Here is an 18,477-nt window from a genome sequence, read left to right as displayed (position 1 = left end):
TCTAAAGTAAGGCTTGACAAAGCCCTGGCTGGAATGATTTAGTTGGGGATTGGTCCTGCTTTGAGCAGGGGGTTGGACTAGATGACCTCCTGAGGTCCCTTCCAACCCTTATATTCTATGATTCTATGAAAGTGTTAACAGCTTGTCAGCAAAACCTAATTCTGAAGTATGATGTTGTGAGAAATTGTGACTGGGTGTGTTGCCTGCCTGGATCCTATGATGAGGCCCTGGATAGCTGGGCCTTGGTTGACTTGACTTTGCCCAAGTGGATCCATCTGTTTCCCTGTTGCCTCTCCAGAGTTGTGAAATTACAAGAAAAAGGATTAAGGAGTGGAGCCAATGGAGCTGGGCTACATAAACAATCAGGACCAACCGTAGGGTATGGAAGGGAAGGGAAAAGAAAACAAGCAGGGGTGGGTTGTGGAATGAACCCAGTTCTAGAAGGAAGTAGAGTGTGTTGAATAAGTGCCATAGAGAGAATTATATTTATTATGCCCCTAGTGAAAGGAAAGATTTGCTGCTGTTGCTCTTCTATTTTTTATGTCTCACACCAGGAAAGGCTTTGTTTGTTTGGGTATAGGTTGATTGAACCTCTGGTGTGGGATAGCTTTTGCTAGGATGAAACTTTTTCTGCAAACTTGTTTCTGTTTTGGAGAGGAACTAAATGGATTGAAAAGAAACAGACTTTCTGCATAAGCAGTGAGGTTCTGTATGCTTCCCAAAACACCTGAAAGTTGTGTTTTGGTATTTCAATGCACTCGGGGAGACAGATGTATGTGAGGTGGCTTTCGGAAATGGAGATGGGTTAGATAAACTCAGAAAGCTGCGTGTATTGCTGAATAGTAGGGCACTTTTACAGGCCAGTAGGTAGCTTAGTGTTTTGCTTTTCTGTATCTTAAAACACTGGCCACAGTATTCTCCTCAGGAGTAAATGATTGTTTTATTCAAGATCCCAAAACCCATCAGAAAATCTCATCCTAAATTTTCCTGACCATGGATTAAATTATAAGACACAATATGTTAGAGATGTACAGTATTGTATATTCACTACATCTGTATGGAAATCAATACAAATTCTAGAGACTAGAGCAGCCAGCAGCTAATGCATGGGAATGGATTTGGTTTAATGCAATGTCAGTATCTAAATAAAGATTATCATTTTGAAATGTAAGTAATGTTGCTTACAGTACAGCTTCTAATTGGTTCTTCTACATTCTGATGATACTCAGTGATTTTTTGTTGCATCCTGTAATACTGAAGTGTAAATAGAAATCTGGCATGCTGTCAGAGAAGCTTCATGTAGTATGTTAAGTGCACTCATCATGTGGAAGTCTATCTCTACCTTCTGACTTCTTAAAAAAAAATAAAAAGTAAGTATCTTATAATTTATGCCATAATGTGCAATTAAAACACAAACACACTGTTAATACAAAGCTAAGACTGCACCATTAAGCTTTGAAAAGTGTGGAAATGTCCAGTCTAGCCACCTAAGGTTCTCCCCTTGAAGTGGCTCAGTAAATGCCCTGGGTTCATTCCCAGCCCACCAACAAAACATGAAGTCAATAAGGCAGAGCTTGCAGGAACTGTCTCACTCATTTCTTATCTTCACTTACCTTTTCAGTGTGTAACTAAGTTAACCAGGAATTGGACGTTTTCTGAATGTATGAAAAAAACCTGGACAATATTCAGTCCACGTGCAGTGTGTAACTTTTTTTCAAGGGCTTATAACTTTATTGATCAATAATTACTCTCCCTAGAACACTCAAAGCATCTTCTCTATTTCTTTCCTGGACTTTATTGTTCTAGTTCCAGTTGTTTTACTGCTAGTGGCTATTATTTTTTAATCTGTAAGAATTTTTATAATAATGAAAGTATTTTATTTTTGCTCCTTCATTGAGCAAAAAATGGTTCAGCTATTTTTGAGAAACTTTCTGAACAAATTTAGGCCAAATCAAGTGTTTAGGAAAATTATGAATACTTAGAAAATTGGTGGTTAGGACAGAAGTAATTATGCAAGGTTAACCACCATTTTAGCAATATAATTTTTTTTTGTTCATGTGCATTTGCTCATACAGATCTTTATACATAATGTAATGGAATATAGTTATAAATGCAGTTTTCTGGCTGTTACATTGCAGCCCGTATTCTTCAGCTGCAATCCTGTACAACAGGGCAGTAGGTTAGGTTGGGAAGAAAACAATAATTGGAATTATGGGGGGAAATTTCACTAAACAGAATTACTTAAACTGAAATTTGGCCCAGACTAACAATCCTAAACTTGCAAAAGATCCCATGAGATCATTTAATAAACCCAAGTGGCTAGGTCTTCAGATGAGTCTCACACAAGAAATGACATGTCAATTAATACAGCACCCTCAAGTAGTTTGCTAGGCTATATTTTCAGCCTGATTTTTTTCAATGATTCTGGGGAAAAAGTGTCATCTAATGAAACATCACACCGCTTCCTAAAGCACTTGTCTCTTCCTTTGAGACCTCCCATCCAGCCACTGAGCAAGTCTTAAATTATGCTTGGAAAAGAATTTTAGCCACTCACCCTTAAAAATGAATGGTGTCCTCTCATTTAATGAGTCTGAAATCCTTTTGGATGCTAAGTCCAGTCACCCTACTTATTTTCCAAACAGGTTACTTCTTCAAAGAATAACATTATTTATACTCAGCCATTATTTGTATTACTTCCAAAGTGAAATCTCTGGAGAATCTAAAATGGCAGCAGCACAGAACTTTCCCATCGTCATTATGGGGAGAAATTTAGTTTGTTTAATCTTTACACATCAATATAACAAAGGGATTTTGGATGTGGGGGGCGGGGAAGGCTAGGTCTTACTGAATATAAGATCAGCAATAACCAAAACAGTAACACTTAAACAGATATTCACAGTCTCTGCTGATCCTCCTCCATACCTCAAAAATACTATCTTAAGGGCTTACTGAAAACTGATACTCGATTGGCCTATAGTGATGTTATCACAATGCTGACATATTTCTAGGGCAAGAGTGACTTCTGTTTCAGCAAGGTGTACTTATTCCTATACCTAGCTATCAACACATAAACATCCTCATTGAAGCCAGTGTTAAACTACTTCCGTGCTTAACGTTAGGCATATGCTTAAGTATTTTTCTGAATTGGGCCCTCAGCTCTCACTTGAACGATCTCCATGCCCCAAAAGGAATACTCCCCTTTTTATGCTGTACTCATGCCACATGCCCAACTGCACTAGGCCCAATTGTGGCCAAATTATCTCTCAAACACAATGAGAATGATAGCCATCTCTTTAAAACAAATGAAACATTCACTAAAGGTTAGGATGAGGATCAAGCTATTTCACAGCTTACTAACAGTAATACTATTACTAATAATTAATAAAAAGAACACAAAAAATAAACTTTAGGGGTTATGAAGTTTGTATATCTGTAACTATCTTACATGTTGCCATACTGGTCCCAGAATTATCCAGCGTTTTCAGAACCCAAAGCAGGGATAACTTAACTGTTTCTCTCAATAGCCAATAACAATTCATTATTCTCCTTATTAGCAAAGCAGCTTTAGCAAAAAAATTTCAAGGTCCATTCTCCATATTTCTTTCCCCTTTTCATGAATCTGTCCTTTCACTTTATCTATCCCACTCAGTCAAACTGCAATGTGCAGCTGGTTTTGTTCTGTCTCCCTTAGCAAGGACAAATTATTCCTATGTGGTGTCCTCGCTTCCATTTGGGGGCGTGCATGCGGGGCGCTAAGTACGCAAGATGGTTGCAAGTTACGTCAAATCCAGTTTTCTCACAACACCAGGATATTAGAAAGACAAGATGGATGAGTTAAGAAGTTGGTCCAATAAAAGATTTCCTCACTGTCCTATATATTTGTTGTAGGGGAAAATGTGTTCCTGGGATTTCCAGGGCCTTTAAAAGAAAGCCAGTCTTCAAAACAAAGCATTTAGACTGGAAACCTACTTACTTACCTCAGAGAAATGTTAACTGAAATTAAAAGTGCCAAATAGTTGCTGGTGGAGTGTTTTCTTTAAACAACCCTCTCCCAGCCGTTCCCCCTGCCCCTGCCAACCACCCAAGAATTTGTTGCACTGTTTTATAGAATTTTCTCACTCACAACAGAGGCATTTTTTTTTTGTTTTTCAAAGGCATGCATGATAGCATTTGATAGCAGAAGTGTGACAATACATAATTTCCCTTATATGAGATTGTCAATCAGAGATAAAACAGTTTATTTTGATAAGGGTTCCATAAGAAATAATGGCAATCACATACTTTAACAGTGACTAGCTAGAGCGAAGTGATGAACCCCTAGTTGTGTTATACCAATAAAATAAAAACCAGCAGGATCTTATTAAAAGGGAAAAGACAAAATGCCACATTTATTGTGAATACAGAAAGAATCATAGTAAGCAGTTAGTTATAGCAATAACATTCCATTCAATTTCATATTTATGCACACATTCATTCATACACACACACACATAGGTTCTGCAAGGTTGTTATCATAGTTACCAGCCTTAGAGTTGCTCATGACAAGCCACTGGCCAGGTGAAGAGGGAGCAGGGCCTTGTCAGATGCTCATCTGATGCTCCTGGAAGTTGGTTTGCAGAATCAGACCCCAAAGTTCTCACTTCCTAGAGTCCATTTTTATAGGAATTTCTTCTGATGCCAGTCTGTGGCAATTGATTCATCATGCTGCTGCTGAATCAATCAGCAGATGGCACATTTCTGATGGCTCTGTGCTGCCAGATGTTATCTTGTTCTTTGGTTCTCCCATTCTTGAGGCTGTTGGGAGGATTCCAGTCTTCCCTCTGGGGGTCCTCTGGTTATTTCCACTTGACGCCTTCTTCAGCCGATGGACACTGGATTCGTAGGCTGGCACCTCCCTGATCATTCAGTTATTATCCATACCAAGCATCCATCCACATATTTCCTCTATCTCTATTTTAATCACAATTTTTAACAAAGCGAGATGAATACACAAAAGGGCGGGGAATCTCTGGGTGCTGTTTCTGTTGTTACAGAATATTGCTTTGAGTCTCTCTCTGTGTGAGTAGTTATTGTTACAAAGAATTGCCTTGAGAACAGACTCTGTCTTAGAATGTACTAACGCAATTAGCAGCTTACAAGTTTCACACAGAGAGGGAGAGAAAGAGTACCAAAAACCAAGAGACCTCTTAATTAGTAATACCCTGGAATTTAAACGATGGGGAATCAAACTCATTTGTGATTTTAATTCAGAACTTCTTTAATATGATCCAACAGTTGTCCCTGTCACCTTGGTCTGATATTACCTGTAGCATACAAATGACAGATGTATCATTAAATTTAATGATGTTTATCAATTTGTCTGTGAAAATTCTTTGACTTCTTTACGGGGGATCAGATTAGACCAGGATATTGAATAAAGAGCCAACCATTGATTTATAAGTAGGCTTGGCAGAATTTAAGTTTTATTTTTTCTAATTTTGATGGATAATATCAAGATTAACTTTAAAGCAGTTTTTTTAGGTTTTTACCTATTTAAATTTTCACAGTTGTCAGTAATTAATGACAATAGAGATGGAATTTAAAAAGGTAAAGCTTTATAACTATTAAAACACTATTAAAATGTCAACATCACATCAAAATATACACAGTAAATATACTTAAATCAATCTCTAAGAAGTTGTCAAGAAGTACTTTTTTTACTTTGCCTATCTGTAAATTTAGATTATTATAGATGAATTTTTTTGTCTGTTTGTGTGTGTATGGTGAAAATCTATGTTTACTGATAAAAATCAAATTCCTCCAAGCCTATATAGAAGTCTTTTTCTGTGCAAGGAAAGCTATATTGATTCATATTTGGTTGTTGATGCAGCCCAAGTGGTACAAGCAATGATTGCAAGTGATTAGAACATCTGCCCTTGGAATTGACCATGTCTGTATTTTGACACATACTGAATAAAATCAGGCATATTTGTTGCCCCATTGGTATATAATTCACTCTCTATCCGCATGCAGTATTTCTCTATGATGCTTAACCTTATGACCATGAGAGATTGTTCTTTAAAAGCTCTGAAGAGCATATTGCATTAAGCTGACATTAAAAGGCGATGTAAAATTTCTTCTTCGCTCTTACATCACTGTGTGATTATATTCATGCTGAATTTGTCACCAAGTTTGTAGTTGTCGTAATTCTTTTGCAATCAGTCCCTCTTTTGCTGAATTGATCAATGATTAAATTATGAGAGGTTTGGGTTTTGTTTAACTGCATTTTACTCAACTAACAATGTAGTGTTGCCTCTAGATGTTTTTATTTTCTACATTTATTTGTAAAATATCAGAGGAAAATACATTCCCTAGTTGTTACCACAGTTAAAGGATTTAGAGCTAAATCTTCCCCTTTATGGGTTTTATTGTGTTGTCTCAGTCTCCCTGGGTTGGGGATAACGGTCAGCGTGGAGGTGGCCTGCTTCTGGGCTGGGGGAAGATTTTTTATGCTCCCTCCTCTTCTACTTACTTCAGGTTTCCTGAATTCAACCAGCTAGAAATGAAACAACCATTTATGGGACTGACTGAGTAAAGGGCAAGCAAGGCACAAAAAAGCCAATTTTCAGTTCATTGAATTATCACAGTGAAATTTTTAATTCTTTGGTGGACAATCAAGGAATTTCACAGATGTGTGAGGATTGTGCCACAGAATCAAAATTCAACAATTATAGAATGCATATACCAGGAGGGCAAGTGGAGGAGGAGAGTACGAAGAAGGAGCAGTACAACAGTGGTATCTAAGTTAGGATTATTTCTAAGATATCAGAGAAGAAAACTCTAGGGGTTTGGGTACTTTTTAGTTTTCCCCTTTTTAATGGTTCAAATCCTGTTGTTTTTCTTTTTCCTCTTCCCTCTTTTTCCTTCTGGGGTTTATTTTAATTTTTCTCTATACACTTCTGTCTTGTCCACCTTTTTGCTCACAACAACAAAAAGCCTTTATAGTTAATTAGATGCACTCACTGGTAGAATAATTTTAGAAAACAATATGTCGGTGTCTTGGACCTATTTTCCCCAATGTATATTATAAAAGTATTTTTTAGATTTTTCCTAGTTGTTCCTGTGTGAACTCTCTATTAACTCTTGCCTTTCCACTCTGTTTTCCCTGTTTTGCCAGTGATCTCTGGGTTCATAGAAGGGCTTGTCTCCATGACCAAGTTGCATCAGTATAATTTAAATTGGCTTTTAAACCAATATGGATAAACTGGGGCAAAAGGCTCTGTGGAGACTCTTCTTTTGGTATAAGAATGACTTATTTTGGTTTAGGTATACCTGTTCCTTAATTGTCTTGAGCCAAACAAAAATAAGCTAACCTTAAACCAAAATATGTGTCTCTAAAATTAAATGCCATCCTCATTTATACTACTGCAACTTTGTCACATAGTCAAACCGTAAGTAACATTCATGTTGAAATTAGCAGGTGTAAAATATATTACCTGACCATTAACTTCATCTTCTATGATGTACACACCATAGTTTTTTCTTTTCTAGGTAAAAATTCTTTACTTGAATCTAAAAAGTCAGGGGAAAAATTATTTCCAATGGCTGCAAGGAAAGTTATATTGATTCATATTTTGGTTTAGCAAAAGGTTTGGAAAATATTTTTTCAGTTGCTAAATTATGGGCATAAACCCAGGACCAATTTAGAGTCTTCATTGTATTCATATATATTTGTAACTTGTTTAGTGTGAGCCTACTCCTATTGAAATCAATGGCAAAATTCATATAGGATAGGTCCTATATATGTGCATAATTTTCTGGAGCTGATCCTGTTCTCATATGCATTAAAGAAGATCCTATTCATCTGAATTCTACTATTCATCCTTACAAACCCAAGCATTACTCTTGGGCTTGGAGATCTAAATTTACATGCACAATTTGCATCTTTAGTCATGCATTTGCAAGTGCAAGCAGGACTTTTTTAGAGCAAAAATCAAATGGGTTGCCATCTGATTTGCGTCCATTCAAATGTTATTATTTACATGTGTGAAATGTGTGCACTAATTTGGAGGTTGGATAAGTCTCCTTTTAAAATATAAGACTTTAAGTTTTTGAGTTCTGTTACTTGGATTCATAGAGACTCTTTATTTGCACTGTTTCAGGATAAAGCAGGAATGGGACTTTGTACTAGAGTGCAGAAAGAAAGGCATTCCACAATCTGCATACATAAAGAACGGTTTCGTAGATACCACTGAGAAGCTCTTGGATAAAATTGAAAAGAACTCTCAGCTCTGTAAGAAGAGTACTTTGTCAGATGAAACAGACAAAGAAAGAAGCAAGTTTATTTTTCAACTTTCTGGAGAGCACTGGACGGTAAATTTAATCTGAGTCTTTTTCTGTAGTATTTGGCTGATTAGCATGACACTTTTTTTTTTTTTTTACTAACAAAGCATTTTATGCCAAAGCCTGACATTCTAGTCCATTCTGAGTAGTTTTCTACTGCATTAGAAGTGACAATAATATTACCTTCTTTTCTTGCTATAAGTTAAAAACATTTTTAGTTTTAAAATATGTTGATCATTAGTTCTGCACTGATATGTGTAATGTAGTCCTCTGGAAAGCTTGATAGTAAACCATCACAATACAATGGGATTGTTCCCTAGTTCCACCTATTGTGAAAAGGAGATGGTAATAACAGTATCAGCTTACGTTGGCTTGTCAATTACTTTTAAAATACCCCAAAGTTTGCTTGCATTCCTTGATGGTTCAGAGACAAATTTTGTTCTGCATTTGTTTAAAACAAAATCATAAGTAGAACTTACCAGTCATGGAGTGGTAGAAATAACACTTGGCATTGCTTTTCATGATACTTCAGTTTAGAAGTGAGATCAGGAGTCCACTTCCTCAACTGATGCCAGTCAGTTAGTAGTGGAGTTGATTTTTAGAGAGATAAAAGTGTACTAAAGCATGTCCTATTTTCACAATCATAGATAATTCTTTAGGTGTGTATTATGAGAAAAGGGGGGAAATCATAAAGCTACTCAGAGAGTAGCTTTTGTCTGCCTAGCTATTTAACTAGGGGCATGTCTATACTACTGCAGCAAGAGCTGCACAGCTACAGTGTAGATTGAGCTTGAAACTGTGGAATTCCTACAGAAATGAAGAACCATCACCTTCAGCTATAAGAGCAAGGCATGCTTCTTTGACCTTGCCTTCTGTGATATAAACATATAGCATCATCTACAGTTAAAAACCCTCAAACAAACCCTAATAAAACAAAGCACTTCACTGCACCCACTATTCTCTCCCTGGGGAGAGCATGAAAGAAAGAGTTAAGCATACATGGCAGATGTTAGTCCTAATATAATTCACTACTGGAAGGTGCTCAACTATTAAGTTGATGAGGGTAGTAGAAGAACATGTATAGATTAGTTTCTGGAACCACAGTTTGGGATGAAGTGTAGATTTCCAGTTCTCAGCTAGAGCTAACCCAGCAGCAAACAGTAAGTAATGAGTAGTGCTGGGACAGTGGAACTAGTGGATTGGTCTACAAAACCTTTTCCAAGTAGTGTCATTTGAATCTTCCAGGTTAGTGGGGTGTCCATTTATACGGAAATATGTCCATCCAGGAATTAGCTATTATAGGGTGTACTCACCATATAGGAAGGTAAACTTCTATGCCACTATAACATCAGAATAGAGACTGGGAATGGATGAGTCATTACACAAAGTAAAACTATTTCCCCATGGTATTTCTCCCTCCCACCCCACCCCCCACTGTTCCTCTGATATTCTTGTTAACTGCTGGAATTAGCCTACCTGCTTGTCACCATGAAAGGTTTTCCTCCTTCCCCCCCCTGCTGTTGGTGATGGCTTATCTTAAGTGATCACTCTCCTTACAGTGTGTATGATAAACCCATTGTTTCATGTTCTCTGTGTGTGTATATATAAATCTCTCCTCTGTTTTTTCCACCAAATGCATCCGATGAAGTGAGCTGTAGCTCACGAAAGCTTATGCTCTAATAAATTTGTTAGTCTCTAAGGTGCCACAAGTACTCCTTTTCTTTTATCAGAATTTATGCAGCCGATACATAACAGTCGTCCCAGATAAAATATTTTATATTGGGTTTCCACACAAGCTGTGGAAACTGAAAGAACTTTAGTGGATTTAAAAATAGCTTTCCAAGCAGTATTAGTGATACAGAAATCAAAGTGGTTACTCCAGACCTCGGAGTATTGATGAGGAACTTATTCTGCACTCTCATCTGTTGTATGATTCAGTATGTGAGTCCCTTAATATTAAATAATATTAAATAATTTAGAGATTAAATAATATTTTCAGCATTTTACAGCTCTTTATATATGTCTATATTATTAGGAAGAAAACAGCTGTTGAAAGGAACAGAGTATTTCTATTTGAGTTGATAAGTGGTTATTACAATTGTACCCGAGAGACCTTGAGACATCCTAATGATGCCCCTTGTCAACTAATGTCAAAATGTTTTGCGTTTATGGTTGGTAAGAAACTAGGTATGTCCAAAACAGTCTGAGAAGTGATGAATACATTATGAATTTTAAAGCCTTATGTTTTCATCTTTGAATTTTGTTAAAAATCGATGGGTTGTAAGTTGTAGTTTGTTGGATATTGTCCCCCAACTTCTTAAAAACAATTTTTCATAATTGATTGTAATGGTTTCCTTCTCCTCTTGCTTAATTGGTATCATTGCCCAAATTTGTTATTATTTTAAATGAGAGGCTCCAAGTTCAGAAATGCAAGTAAAATAGGGAGACATTGAATGATCCCTTAGAATATGTGCTAACTACTTATGCTAAACTATCTATTCAACTTTGTATTTAGCTCTGACACTCTTAAGTACCTTCCCAAAACCTGAAGAAGAGCTCTGTGTAGCTCGAAAACTTGTCTCTCTCACCAACAGAAGTTGGCCCAATAAAAGATATTGCCTCACCCACCTTGTCCAAATAAAATAGGAGGCAGAGCAAATAATGAATGCATAAACAATGCAGCTAGTTTCAAAAGGATTTAAATCATTTGGGATTTAGGACAACAGATTGCAAATGCTGTTTAACATAGACCGATATAAAATAATTAGTTCTGAAATCAGGAAACAAGGCCCAGTTTCTGTAAAGGTTTATTCAATTCTTTAAGCACATGAGAAGTCCCATAGAACTCAAAACAATAGTTCAGCTCCTCAGCTGGTGAAGCAAGGTGATCTACTGGCTGGCACACTGAGTTGGCCATCAGAAGATCTGGGTTCTATTCCCAGATCTACCCATGATCTGCTATGTCACCTTGGGTAAATCACTTCATCTGTTCCCTTCCCACCCTTTATCTGTCTTGTTTATTTAGATTGTATGCTCTTTGGGGCAGGTGAGGTATATCTTATTATATATTGGTGCAGTGTTTAGCAAAATGGGGCCCAAATCAGTAGGGTTGTCTACGTGCTACTGCAATATAAATAATTTATGCCAGCTGAGGATCTGGCCCATTGTTTTATTTTAACTGTCTTTCCCTCTTCGCTTCCCTCCTTCTCCCTTCATTTTTTGGAGTCTCTCTCTCTCATTTGTCCTCCCATTGTATGACTCTTCTCTCTGCAGCTCTTTCACAGGTCTCCCTTTACAGAGCAATTCCCTCTCCATGTTATTTATCCTTATCTGCCCTTAGAGAATCTCCCAACTGAACCCTTGATGAAAAAATAACGTTGTAGTATGTCAAGGTTCCTTCCCCACTCTGAATTCTAGGGTACAGATGTGGGGACCTGCATGAAAATCCCCTAAGTTTATTTTTACTAGCTTAGGTTAACACTTCCCCAAGGTACAAACTATTTTACCTTTTGCCCTTGGACTTTATTTCTGCCACCACCAAGCGTCTAACAAATATATAACCGAGAAAGAGCCCGCTTGGAAACGTCTTTCCCCCCAAAATCCTCCCCAAACCCTACACCCCCTTTCCTGGGGAAGGCTTGATAAAAATCCTCACCAATTTGCATAGGTGAACACAGACCAAACCCTTGGATCTTAAGAACAATGAAGAAGAAATTAGGTTCTTAAAAGAAGAATTTTAATTGAAGAAAAAGTGAAAAGAATCACCTCTGTAAAATCAGGATGGTAAATACCTTATAGGGTAATCAGATTCAAAACATAGAGAATCCCTCTAGGCAAAACCTTAAGTTACAAAAAGACACAAAAACAGGAATATACATTCCATTCAGCACAGCTTATTTTATCAGCCATTTAAACAAAACAGAATCTAACGCATATCTAGCTAGATTACTTACTAAGTTCTAAGACTCCATTCCTTTTCTGTTCCCGGCAAAAGCATCACACAGACAGAGAGAACCTTTGTTTCTCCGACCCTCCAGCTTTGAAAGTATCTTGTCTCCTCATTGGTCATTTTGGTTGGGTGCCAGCGAGGTTATCCTAGCTTCTTAACCCTTTACAGATGAAAGAGTTTTTCCTCTGGCCAGGAGGGATTTTAAAGGTGTTTACTCTTCCCTTTATATTTATGACATAATTCTTTTAGACTCTTAACAACACATGTCTGAATCAGCTACCTAGCAGAGATTGACAACCAGTTCATAAAGCTCTTAGCTGAGATTCTTTGTGATTTTATCACAAACGTGTACCTACTGAATTAAATAAGTTCTTCAGAGAAAGCTTTAGCTACTGCAGATGGGTGAAGGCTGTAAAAACAAGACCAATGCCATGAATATTTATTTGAATTATTTAATGAATTTACTTTGATTGGCTTCTTGCCCTCTAAGTGTTTCATTCATTAGTTATTCACAGAAAGCAGTTTACTGTCAAGAAGGATTTGTGGAATCAGCAAATTTTAAGTGAATGTTGGAAAATTTTCAGGAAAAGCAACTTTTGAATTTGTGACTGTCAGCATTAGCACAAGAAAAAGTGCCTATGCTTATCCAGTCAGGCAGTCAGAGAACTGAAACACACCATGGACCATATCTTGGCTATATTGCTTTATGCCAGCTGGGGATTTTGACCCTTGTTTTCAACAGTACATGTCCAGTAAAAAAGCTTGAATATCAAATGTGTTCAACAAACTGCTTGCTAATGAGCTACAGTACAATAACTATTTATGAGCAAATCATGACCTCAGGTACAATTTATGAAGATTAAAATACATGAAATTCACAGAATAAATAATTTATTGAAAATTATTCTCTCAGGTTTGTGATTTGACAAAACACAAAGAAGGTATTAGTGTGATATTTCTAAAGATAGCTACAGCACTTGACCCAAGGTTTAAGAATCTGAAGTGCCTTCCAAAATCTGAGGCCTGGTCTACACTATGAGTTTATGTTGGATTTAGCAGCATTAAATTGAATTAACCCTGCACCCATCCACACAATGAAGCCATTTTTTTTTTACATAAAGGGCTCTTAAAACTGATTTCTGTACTCCTCCCCAACGAGGGGATTAGCCCTGAAATCGACATTGCCGTTTCAAATTAGGGTTAGTGAGGATGCAATTTGAAGGTATTGGCCTCTGGGAGCTATCCCACAGTGCACCATTGTGACCGCTCTGGACAGCACTCTGAACTCAGATGCACTGGCCAGATGTACAGAAAAAGCTGTGGGAATTTTTGAATCTCATTTCCTGTTTGGCCAGGTGAGCTCATCAGCCCAGGTGACCATGCAGAGCTCATCAGCACAGGTAACCATGCAGTCCCAGAATCGAAAAAGAGCTCCAGCATGGACCGAATGGGAGGTACTGGGTCTGATCGCTGTATGGGGGAGGAATCCATGCTATCAGAACTACATTCTAAAAGATGAAATGCCAAAACATTTCCAAAAATCTCCGAGGCCATGACGGACAGAGGCTACAGCAGGGATGCAACACAGTGCCATGTGAAATTTAAGGAGCTCAGACAAGCATACCAGAAAACCAAAGAATCAAACGGACTCTCCAGGACAGAGCCCCAGACAATCCGCTTCTATGCTGAGCTGCATGCAATTCTAGGGGGGGCCACCACCACTACTCCACCCTGTCCGTGGACTCCGATGATGGAGTACTCTCCGCTATGCATGAGGATTTTGTGGCCGGGGAAGATGAGGAGGAGGAGGAAGAGCTTGAGCAGAGCACACAGCACACCGTTCTCCCCGACAGCCAGGATCTTTTTACCGCCCTGACTGAAATACCATCCCAACCCAAGCAAACTGGAGAAGGAACCTCTGGTGAGTGTACCTTTTAAAATATAATACATGTTATAAAAGCAAGCGTTTTTTAATGATTAAGTTGCCCTGAGGACTTGGGATTCATTCGTGGCCAGTACAGCTACTGGAAAAGTCTGTTAATGTGTCTGGGGATGGAGTGGAAATCCTCCAGGGACATCTATTAAGCTCTCCTGGAGGTACTCTAAAAGCCTTTGCAGAAGGTTTCTGGGGAGAGCTGCCTTATTCCATCCTCCATGGTAGGACACTTTACCACGCCATGCTGGTAGCAAGTAATCTGGTATCATTGCATGATAAAGCCTGGCAGTGTATGGTCCCGGTGTTTGCTGGCATTCAAGCAATATCTGTTCTTTATCTCTCTGTGTTATCCTCAGAAGAGTGATATCGTTCATGGTAACCTGGTTGAAATAGGGGAATTTAATTAAGGGGACATTCAGAGGTGGCCGTTCCTAGTAGGCTGTTTGCCTGTGTCTGAAAAGAAATTCTCCCCACAGTTAGCCATGCGGTGGGAGTGGCGGGGCATTGGTGCTGAGCTGTTCGCGTTTGGCTAGCAGCGATCTTCCCTGATACCAGCCATGCGGTGAGGTGAGGGGTAAAGTGACCATCCCAGAGAACTGGATGTTGGGGGGAGGTTAGTTTGGTTTCTGCTGCTGCATTTTAACAGGAAAACCGCAGCACTAAATGGCCAACTCAACATGCTTTGCTTGGTATGGGAGAGGAGGGTGCTGCTGTTATGAAGGTTGCAGAAGCCAAAAGAAGCCATAGAAGCCATGGTTACCATGGCCGCCTGCAAGCCGAATTCTGTTACCCGGCACTGCGTGTGTGATCTCTAATACCAAAGCCGCAGGGACTCAATATAAGATACAAAATGTGACCTTGTACCAAAATCACATGTGCTATGTAATGTGAATAGTGTTGTTCACCGTGAAAGAGTATAGCCATTGTTCTGTAAAATGTATCTTTTTAAATACTTCACTCCCTTTTTTCCTCCAGCAGCTGCAAATGTTTCAAGCCTCCCTCCTCCATCCCAAAGGCTATCTCAGATAAGGCGGCAAAAAAAGGCACACACGATGAAGTGTTCTCTGAGCTCATGCAGTCGTCCAGCACTGACAGAGCTCAGAAGAATGTATGGAGGGACATAATAGCAGAGTACAGGAAAGCAGCCGATGAACGTGAGGAGAGGTGGTGGAAGGAAGATCAGAGGAGGCATGACGCAACACTGGGGCTACTGCGGGATCAAATGGACATGCTCCGGCATCTGGTGGAGGTTCATGAACAGCAGCAGGATCACAGACTGCTGCTGAAGCCCCTGTTTAACCGCCCTCCCTCCTCCCCAAGTTCCATAGCCTCCCCACCCCAGACACCCAAGAATGCGGGGGAGAGGAGAGGGTAGGCTCTGGGCACCCAACTAGTCTACCCCAGTGGACAGCCAAGCAACAGAAGGCTGTCATTCGACAAGTTTTGAAGTGGGCTTTTCCTTCCCTCCTCCTCTCCTCCCACACCCCACCTGGGCTACCTTGTGAGTTATCGCTCTATTTTTATAATAAATTAATAAAGAATACATATTTTTTAAATGATAGTGACTTTATTTCCTTTGCAAGCAAGCTGTGATCGAAGGGGAGAGGGCGGGTGGCTTACAGGGAATTTAGAGGCAACCAAGGAGGTGGGTTTTCATCAAGGAGAAACAAACAGAAGTGTCACACAGTACCCTGGCCAGTCATGAAACTGGTTTTCAAAGCTTCTCTGATGCGCAGTGCTTCCTGCTGTGCTCTTCTGACTGCCCTGGTGTCTGGCTGCGCGTATTCAGCGGCCAGGCGACTTGCCTCAACTTCCCACTCCACCATAAAGGTCTCCCCCTTACTGTCACAGAGATTGTGGAGTACACAGCAAGCAGCAATAACAATGGGAATATTGCTGAGGTCTGAGTGAGTCAGTAAACTGCGCCAGCAACCCTTTAAATGTCCAAATGCACACTCTACCACCATTCTGCACTTGCCCAGCCTATAGTTGAACAGCTCCTTACTACTGTCCAGGGTGCCTGTGTACGGCTTCATGAGCCAGGCTGGGTCTCCAAGGAGAACTATAGGCATTTTACCATCCCCAACAGTTATTTTCTGGTTTGGGAAGTAAATCCCTTCCTGCAGCCATTTAAATAAACCAGAGTTCCTGAAGACGCGAGCATCATGAACCTTTCTCAGCCATCCCATGTTGATGTTGGTGAAATGTCCCTTGTGATCCACCAGTGCTTGCAGCACCATTGAAAAGTACCCCTTGCGGTTTATGTACTGGCTGCCCTGGTGGTCCAGTCCCAAGATAGGGATATGTGTTCCATCTATAGCCCCACCACAGTTAGGGAATCCCGTTGCAGCAAAGCCATCTACTATGACCTGCACATTTCCCAGAGTCACTACCTTTGATAGCAGCAGCTCAATGATTGCATTGGCTACTTGCATCACAGCAACCCCCACAGTAAATTTGCCCACTCCAAATTGATTACCTACTGACCGGTAGCTGTCTGGCATTGCAAGCTTCCACAGGGCTATTGACACTCACTTGTGAACTGTGAGGGCTGCTCTCATCTTGGTATTCTTGCACTTCAGGGCAGGGGAAAGCAAGTCACAAAGTTCCATGAAAGTACCCTTATGCATGCAAAAGTTTTGGAGTCACTGGGAATCATCCCAAACCTGCAACACTATGCGGTCCCACCACTCTGTGCTTGTTTCCCGGGCCCAGAATCAGCATTCCACGGCATGAACCTGCCCCATTAACACCAGTATCTCCAAATTGCCGAGGACCATAGTTTAGGGAAATCTGTGTTCATGTCCTCATCACCATGCCTGCCATCGCCTCCTCACCTGGTTTTTCAGGTGCTGGTTCTTCAAGATGGAAAGAAATGGCAGACCAGTGAAGGACAGCAATAGAGCTAGATCACAGCAGAGCCAGGGAACAAGGAAGTGTAATGTACTTTCTCTCTGCCATCCACTCTCCCCAACTTCCATGCAGCAGCTACCTGAACCTTGCCTCTGGGGTGGGAAGAGAGCATGCCAAAGACTGTCCCTCTCAAGCAAGTGGGAATGATGTGATGAGGAGAGGAGTTTGCACCAGCCAGTGGGGGAAGAGAAGTACTTTGGGCTTGGTAAAGGGATAATGCAATGTCCGTCTAACCCTCAGGCCAAAGAGGAGCTCTGGAGGAACTGTGACTAAATGGAGTGTCTCAAATCTATCTAGCTACTTATATGGCCCTCATTACCATCCTATCTGAGCACCTCACAATCTTTATCTTCACAACACCCCAGTGAGGTAAGGAAGTGCTGTTATCTCTATTTTACAGATGGGAAACTGAGACACAGAAAGGCTAAGTGACTTGCCCAATGCCACACAAGTCAGATGTGGTAGAGAAGGCCTTTAAACCTGCATCTTGTAAATCCTAGGTTAGCCCCTTACCTACTGGGTCACCCAGCCACTTCCTTCTGAGAGCTCCTCCTTGGCTGGTACAAGTATGTGTTGCCCCATAAGTTGAAGCTTCAAGTTAAGTCTCAGTTTAGCCCGTAATGGTGGGGAAAATCAAGAATGAGATGAAAGAAGAGCAGTAATAGTTTGAACCTTTAAAATTTATTTATTTATAATAGATGTAAAAATAAGTACTGCACATTTGGAGGGGTTGGGCGGAAGGAAAGGGTGGGTTAATCTTCCACAAGAATTTAGAAAGATTTCTCATTACCAGCCTTGAGGCAATTCAGACACTTTATTTTTTAACTGCCATAAACTGACAAATATATAAGATGGATCAAAATATGGTATATACCTCCTGGGCAAATGAAGCAAAAAATGAAACAATCCATATCAAAAAGAGAAGAGGAAAAAGAATTATATATAGACTCAATGTCTGCAGATTTACATATATATATATATGAAGTCATGGAATTAGAACTAGCATTAAATTACTCTTTAAAAAAATCCCAATGGTCAGCATTTGAATGTCTGTTTCAATGTACCACTAATCAAGTTAAGATGAATGATTTAGCTGTACATAAGTAGCACTATTACTGGGGCTTAATTAAGAGGAACCTATTAAAATATATCACCTTATTAATATTTTTGGGGAAACTAACAAATTTAAAGAAACACTGAGGTTTCTGATCTTAAAAACAAGTTAAAATTGTGGCCTTCACAGTTAAAGTTGCCTTTGTAATGTAAAATTCTAAAAGAACAAAACCAAACCCACACACAAAGATTTAAAGGGAGTAAAGGTGGAAACTATGAAAACTCATTTTATGAGGCAGAGTTA

General features: G+C 39.5%; 1 protein-coding gene across 2 annotated transcripts in view; it reads left to right on the top strand.

Annotated features, from left to right (window-relative positions):
* LRRC2 (leucine rich repeat containing 2) overlaps positions 1-18,477 on the top strand; it is a 110,886-nt gene that overhangs the window by 44,815 nt on the left and 47,594 nt on the right. For both annotated transcript variants that reach the window (XM_043515132.1, XM_038403006.2), the window contains exon 3: positions 8,142-8,352. In XM_043515132.1, the coding sequence (XP_043371067.1) occupies positions 8,142-8,352 (211 nt within the window). The remainder of the gene's footprint in view (positions 1-8,141; positions 8,353-18,477) is intronic.

This window comes from Dermochelys coriacea, chromosome 5 (assembly GCF_009764565.3).
Source record: "Dermochelys coriacea isolate rDerCor1 chromosome 5, rDerCor1.pri.v4, whole genome shotgun sequence".
Classification (NCBI taxonomy): Eukaryota; Metazoa; Chordata; order Testudines; family Dermochelyidae; genus Dermochelys; species Dermochelys coriacea.
The sequence above is the reverse complement of the archived record's forward strand: the minus strand, read 5'-3'. Positions and strand labels throughout refer to the sequence as shown.